Raw genomic sequence first — 7,558 nt, 5'->3', positions numbered from 1 at the left:
AGCCGAATTTAATGTTTATTTTTTTCTTGTTTTATATTCCGTTGGAAAGATAGACGCGTGTATTGTAAGGTCATAAGCGCTACGATAAGAATATTTTTGTTTCCACTTACAACTAAAGTTTCACTGCTTTTAAGCTATTTCAGACATATCGCCAAGAAAGAAAATTCATTGGTTTTATTTAGCATTATCCGATTTATGTGAAGTATGGACGGCCTTGACCGATAACTTCTTGGAATTTTAAAACTAATTTCATATTGGCAAAAACTAAACAGCCGTTTTCATAAGATTCACTTGAGGTCACTTTCTAAACAACAAAATCATTCGCCGTGGACAAAATAAGCTGAGAAATAATCATTTGATATCAAGTCCAAACTATAAGGTAGTTGCATTGYCCTTAATATGCTTCCAGAGCTACAGGCAAGTCCTTATCGACAAGATTGCAAAAACCATCGAATTGGAATTTTTTACTAGACTTAGTTTAAATAGTTTTTTAATTTGCAACAAAAAAGAAAACTGGATTAAGTATGAAAACGATGAAAAAACAAAAACGACCCTATAAAATTTGTATATAAAGGATTAGTGTGACGAGCTGAGTCTATTTAGACATGCCTATCTGACTGTACATACGCGAACACGCTCCATAGCTTTGGAGAAATTGATATAAAGTTTTATACATATTTGTGCTTTGTGTTACGCAAAAACTCCTTAAAGGTGGTCACCTCATAGATAGACGAAGCATAGATAGACGAAGACGAGTTTACCACAAATTTATTATGGCAGTTAATAGCAAATGCCACTTCGCTAAGTCCTCCAAAGATGTGTCTGCTGTGATATTTCGCCAAGCAATAGAATAGACGTGAGAATAGAATTTCACCTCGCCGTCCTCTATACAGCTTTGGTAATGATATTTTGTCGTACAGTATGTGTACCTAAAGTACAGTTTCTCGTCAAAACCGCTGCTATAGCAACTGCAAGTAGTTCGTTGGATCGGTCCACCTTGGGTCAGAAGGATGTCGCAATCGCACTAGTTTTGATTGTTGAAGAACACCTGCCGAACTGACTGAAGGTACATTAGTCCAGCGCTAAAGCGGATAAGGACGTCGGGCAACCGACTCGCTTTCAATTGGATAAAATTAAGATAAGGGCGACCTTCCTTGCAAATTTAGTGGCACACAAGTCTAATATAGAAAAAACTTGAAACTGCTCCTTATGAGTTCATACTCTGCTTGACTAGTCAAAAGCGCASTGTCAGCGAGTTCAAAGATAATATAGCCGCTCGGCCATTAGAATAAATTCACACCTCTCTGGGTAGAAGATTAAACTACTGAAACAATTTATACTCACTATTGAATTATACAATTTTATGCGGTTATTTCGCATGAAGTTCACAAATGGCACTACGKCATGGTTACTGATAGAAAGACGACAGTCCGTTGCAAGTTCGAAACATAATATCTAATAGAGCACGCTGTTTCGTATAGTATCTTAGAAGAGTCGGAGTTTAAGTGTTAGGTATATTACTAATTTGTACTAATAATACCGGTTCGATGATTGCACTAAATATGAGGTTATGTTATGCAAAATATATAAAAATTTCTAAATTTCTGTTTTATATATTATGAAATACAACAAAAAATATATTAGCATTACAAATTTATAAAATAGCATATATGTAGTTTATAGTAAATTAATTTAGACAGAAATACTTTTTTATATGACAATAATTATGTACAAGTATATTCCGAGTGCTGTAGATATAAATGTGCATAATTTCGAACATTCTAACATATTTACAGTACATATTTCAAATCTAATTGGTATATGATTTTATATAAATTTTTTTTTTTTTTTGTTTTATAAATATATACACCGTATTTTAATTATTAAATTTTTTTTTGCAAACCTTACCATATCGACTCAGATTTTCTTAGCCCAAAGCAAGCAMAATAATTTTGTTTTTCAAACAGCGAAATTAGTGTTATACACCTTTTCTTTAACTGTTTCTGTCTCTGTCTGTCAACTCAAACACATACATACACACAAACTGTCTCTTATAATGGCAAATTGATTGATGATTCATCGCATGAATTCCAAACTGAACCTTTGCAGGCACTTTTGGCGGACACATACTCCCTRCGTGATACCAAAGTACAAGAGAATGGAAAAGTGAGTAACAAGTATTTAATGAAACGCCACCTACTATACTCCATACATATCTACATAGTTAATGCGTTAGTTGTAAAAGTGCAATAAACATAAATATTGTTTATACCTACCTATATACATACATACAAATYGTATTGCATAACACTCACATATGCATTTTAGTTACATAAAATTTTATAATTTTTGTTGGCGTGGGAAACAAATAGTTATATAAGTTATATATATATTCACATATATATACCTATGTTATGATGTATAYATACACATATAAGTATATAAATGTAGTGTATTATACATCTATACATCTCTACTTATGGTATAAGCAAAAATTGARTGTCTCAAAGTGGCATAAAATCTGAAATTACAAGGAAATTTCCACATCGCTGATCTTTTGAATTGACTAAAGGCTCGATAAATTTGCCAGTGTAATAATTAATCGAAATAAGTATGGTTAACGTTYTTTAGGCATTTACAAATTTGATATGGGTAAGTAAGTAGGTAAAGTGGACGTTTGACGTTAGACCGTTGAGACCCCCAAGACTAAAATCCATTCACTCTATTATGTTCTCTGTAAACAAACATAAGCCTCAAGACTAGAATGCTCTCAGATAGGAACTCTTTTATGCTCTCTCTCTACAATCCTGTGCCTCTGATGAAAACCGTTTAGTTCCGAGACCTCATCAAAAAACCGTCGACCGATAACCACGATTCTTATTTCCAGCATTGTATTCGTATAGAAGACATTCCCCACTCTCTACTTCTTCTAGCTCATAASAGCTGCTTCAATGGCCATTGTATGGTGTTACCAGTCTTCTGGCATGTCTTCCAATAAGACTACTAGAGTTCTTAAGTAATTACTTTGGAATTTTTATGGTCGGCATGTGTGACCCTTATTCCATTCATGCTACGTTTGTGTGCTTGGTAATGTTGGGTTCGACCCAATCGATATTTTGTGTATCAAATATTTGGTTTGTAGGTTGGTCTCTGCTCTGTCTAAGTCATCTGCTTCACCGATACCAACAATATGACTATATTCTATACGATCTTAGTTCCACTAAGAGTTCGCTTTCTTTCATGAAGCCATAAGAGACTGTTGTTATTACAAATGTGTTCCTACTTGGAARCATCAAATCACAAAACTAAGAGCGGTCTTCATTACTTTCATTTCAACTATCTAATTCATCCTTGGAAATATAATCTTCAAAAATCGTACAAAGCTCCAGAAAAATGCTCGGCTCTCAGTATTGATGGTTGAATTCGAGAATCCCAAGCTCACGACACTATATAACACTATATAACAATTATAAATACTAAATAGGCTAGAAATTACGTATTTTGCTTCAAAGTAGAGSTCAGTCTGGGTGAATACGGGAGATTCGTAGACATATTCATTGATTTCAGAGAGGTTGRGTAAGTCAATTGTTAGCTCACGAGCTACCCACATTGAGAAAGAGTTTTCACTTGTTATTTTTCGAGTGTCAGCTACTTATCTCGTACAAATACTCACAAACCAACAACCAATAGTGAATAACATTATATTCCAATAAAAACTTAAACTTTGGAAGTTCGTATTGCACCGCTTAAGTCGAATACTTTGACGTAAGAAAACCTCGAACCTCTGGATGAAGGTAAATTAGAACAAAGCTATAAATAGAAAAGCATCCAAAGTTTGAAGAGTTGAATTTAGAAACATTCGGCACAATACCATAGTTGGCAACACTAAAATAAGGCTCTAGCTTTTAAAGCAGGATATTCAGTACATTTAAATACAAGTTATATAATTAAGTTGAAAAAACCTTTAATTTAAGTGGTTTTGAGTTTTAAGTTAAGTAACATCATGGAATAAGGTTACACCATACACCATATTTATATATACATAAAGTACAAGTACATGTATATACATATAGAAACTGATATTAATATACATATATACACAAACGCTCGGTTTGGGATCATCAAAAATTCAGAATCAATTTTAAGAATGTTTAATAATACAGTTATAAAAAATATGAAAAAAAAAATATTAACAATTCTTCGTTTTACTCCACAACACTCCACTCCACGTCACTTCCACTTACTCTGAGCTTCACATAAGCAATCCACTGATTACTCACATAAGACTTGATACACTTGGTYTTACTACCTGGTATTGTGTAGTTAAATTTTGYATACAYAATCACATGTTAGYCTTCACCGAAATCACCGAAGCAAAGTCTCAAACCAAGCAGTCACAGTTCTTTCACGTAATCCGTTTTTGTATTTTTAAATTGTTTATATTTATACACACTTTGAAAGTACTCGAAATCATCACTTGTTTTCACATGACAACACGTTATACTCCTAACTTATGTAGTTCACAGATAATGTTCTTAGAAAAGTAGAAAAACAATTTTTTAAATTAATTTCAGGTCGGTCTCACAGCTGGTGCTCTTGGTGAACTGTCTAAAGTTAGTTTCTGGTCAAGTGTTTTGAAATGTTATTAGTTTCTTTTGAACTTTAGCCAGATGAAAGAGCTTTAAGCTTGCTGCATTTATTGAGAGTTTGATGCATTACATGCACACACACACACATAAAAACATAAAAACATACATACCAGCTCATCTTATTTACATTTTTAAGCAGTTTACTTGTAGTATTGAGAATTTTARCGCTTTATTATTGAATATTGGAAAAGCAGGATTATAAGGAAGCYACATTTTTAATTTTGTAATAAAATAAACTTTTTGTCTATAATATTTCTAAAAGTTTTTTTCCTAATTTTTTCATTATTTTGCTTAGATTCGAATATTTCGTCCTAAGTTGGGCTAATTCGAATTCAAAATTTAGCGTTAAGCCAAAATGGCTCACTTATTCACTTATACATTTACATATTTTCCGTATGTCTACTCGTAAGCCGTATTTATTTACATGTTTCTCACTTTTTATACAAAGCGGAATTTTCCTCCAACAATGAGCTGAAATGTTTTGATATGTAAAAAAAATTATTTTACAAAAACAAAAACCGCAAATATTCTATTCCAATTATAAAAACTCTTTAAAATGCTCGGCAAAAAGCCCATCGCCAGCAAAACCAATTGCATGGAAGTTTAAAAAAGTGCCACAATACAAATAAAGCATATCAATTTGAAGCTTTATATGGTCAATTCTATTTTCCGATTAATTAATTTTCATTTGTTTACTTATTTTTGAGTTAACATAGCAAACAAGTTGGCTTAATTGGACTTTTAAATAAAAAAAAGCGAAATACTTAGCTGGAGGCCTGTGAAGCGCTCTCATACAATTTGAGAATATTTTTTTGGAAATGACATACTTTGAATGACATACTTTGATGTTGARAAAGTTAACAATTTTGTTCCAACCTAACGAAACAGAAGACACATAACGGTCTCAATTATGATTTCAGACAGATTGTAATGGTCGATAGTTAGCTCACGAGTTACCCACTTTGAACAGAGTTTTCACACTTATCACTTCTCCATAACAAAATTTTACGATTCTACATAATCACTATGTAAATTTTTTGATATTTTCGTCCCTAACAAGCTCCTTTTGACATTTTGGGTAATATTCACCATTTATTGCTCAAGATCATTTGAACTACTTTTCATAATCTTTCCTTTGTTAAATTCGCTACCATCCCGAATGGAAAAAGTAAGTTTAAAGTAGTTAGATAGAAAATACTTAAATTAAAATGTAGTCTAAAATAGAGGGAAAAATGTCCAATTAGAAATTAGGAAAATTTAACATGTGATCAAATTTGACTCGGACTGATGTGATAAAAAAAAAAATATTTCCTAGATTGATATAAACTTTATGCTCAAGAGAATTTCGATCTCCATATGTCAAGTGCTGTTTGACAGCAGTTTGCTGACGACGTGAACGGCTTGTTTGGTGATTTGTATCATCGAAAAACAAATTGAACAACCAGTTCTTTTGAAACCTTTTGTTTACAATGAAATGCGCTGGCAAGCGGTTGAAAATGTTGATGTTGTAGAAGTGCTTTAGAGGGTTTCCTTCATCACAAACACAAGCTTTTCGGCGACACAAAGCATTCAGTGCGGTTCGTAAAAACTTGCCACATGCGAGTCAACCATTCACTTCGTTTAACGAGGACAACATCAGAAATGTTAGGGAAACAGCGCAGAGCTAGTAGAGAACCGCAAAATCTCTTATGAATCGATTTAACACATTTTGGTTAATATTTTGTGTATGAAGCTTGTCAATGCAAGACTTGTCTAGTAGAGGTTTCAGAAGATATATTTGAGAACGTAGTTGTGGACCCTACATACATTTATTACTGATGACTAGACGTTAAATATACGAAAAATACGAAAAAATGTAGTGTTTTGTCAGTCCGGTTCAAATTTGATCAGTTGCTACTAGCAGCAAATAATTGAACTGTTGCACTACTTACCACTTCTGTAATCTTGAAATATTTTTTAATCTTGTTATTTTGTTTTACTGAAGATGTGAGAAATATGTTTGGTTTTCATCGGATTCAGCGGTCTTGGTTGTATGAATAAAATTATCTGATTGATTGGAATTGGACTTAACGTTTTACAAGTATGGTGATAGTTAATCAATCAGATGGTAGCTTAACCTGTTGTTATTCAACCTTTAACCTAACAACTCAGTTCTTTAGCTCTTTCAGCTCAAATTTGAAAGCTTTTATTTACGGGATATGTATTCGCAGTTTAGTCCATTGTTGGCAGACGTCTGAGTCTAAAAGTAGCTAAAGTTATACGGATATCTAATCTTTCATATTTTCTATACATTCGGTTCAGGCAAACAGAGTACAACAACAAGTTTTCGGAGTTGATTCGAAGTGATATTTGTTTGKTCTTTTTTATCCCGCACAATAAATATTCAAGATAATAGGAAAGCTGTGCCCAGACATGACTTCGTTTCCRTTTGAATTGTTTTCTTTGAATTTTGGGCTCTGATGGATCTTTATAGCGCTAATTAGCCGCTCAAACTTCTTTACCAAGTTACGTCGTTGAGATGTGATATGTAGAAAAACTCATCACTTATTCCGATTGTACGTTCTCTGATCGAGAAAGAGCTTCTACAACACTTTTTTATGGAAGCTATGGACAGATTAGATAAGTCAGAGCTCTTARAGCTCTCATAATATTTTGTGTACCTTTTTCACAGGAAAACTAACATACTTAACGGAGTGTTATTCTCCATAGACACACTCTATCTTAGTTCCAAAAATAAAAATAAATATAAGTATCTGAGTAAAGAWAAGATACTTAATGCTACAACAAAGGTTTATTAGGGAAGTCTTGGTAACARATTACTACTCAGATCTATTGTGAAACGTTTATGTTATAATTTTGGCGTATAAATGTRTATGAGAAAATTTTAAGGAATCTTTGTGAAATATTTT

At 32.8% G+C, this 7,558-nt stretch overlaps 1 protein-coding gene across 1 annotated transcript in view; it reads left to right on the top strand.

Moving 5' to 3' along the window:
* LOC108978011 (transient receptor potential cation channel trpm) overlaps positions 1 to 7,558 on the top strand; it is a gene marked incomplete in the record, with an annotated part of 126,171 nt that overhangs the window by 80,340 nt on the left and 38,273 nt on the right. The window contains 1 exon segment of the mRNA XM_018948051.1: positions 2,110 to 2,166. Coding sequence (XP_018803596.1) covers positions 2,110 to 2,166 — 57 coding nt within the window.

Source organism: Bactrocera latifrons, unplaced genomic scaffold, assembly GCF_001853355.1.
Source record: "Bactrocera latifrons isolate USDA-ARS-PBARC rearing strain unplaced genomic scaffold, ASM185335v1 scaffold_99, whole genome shotgun sequence".
NCBI classification, from domain to species: Eukaryota; Metazoa; Arthropoda; class Insecta; order Diptera; family Tephritidae; genus Bactrocera; species Bactrocera latifrons.
This window is presented reverse-complemented; position numbering and strand designations above follow the sequence as displayed.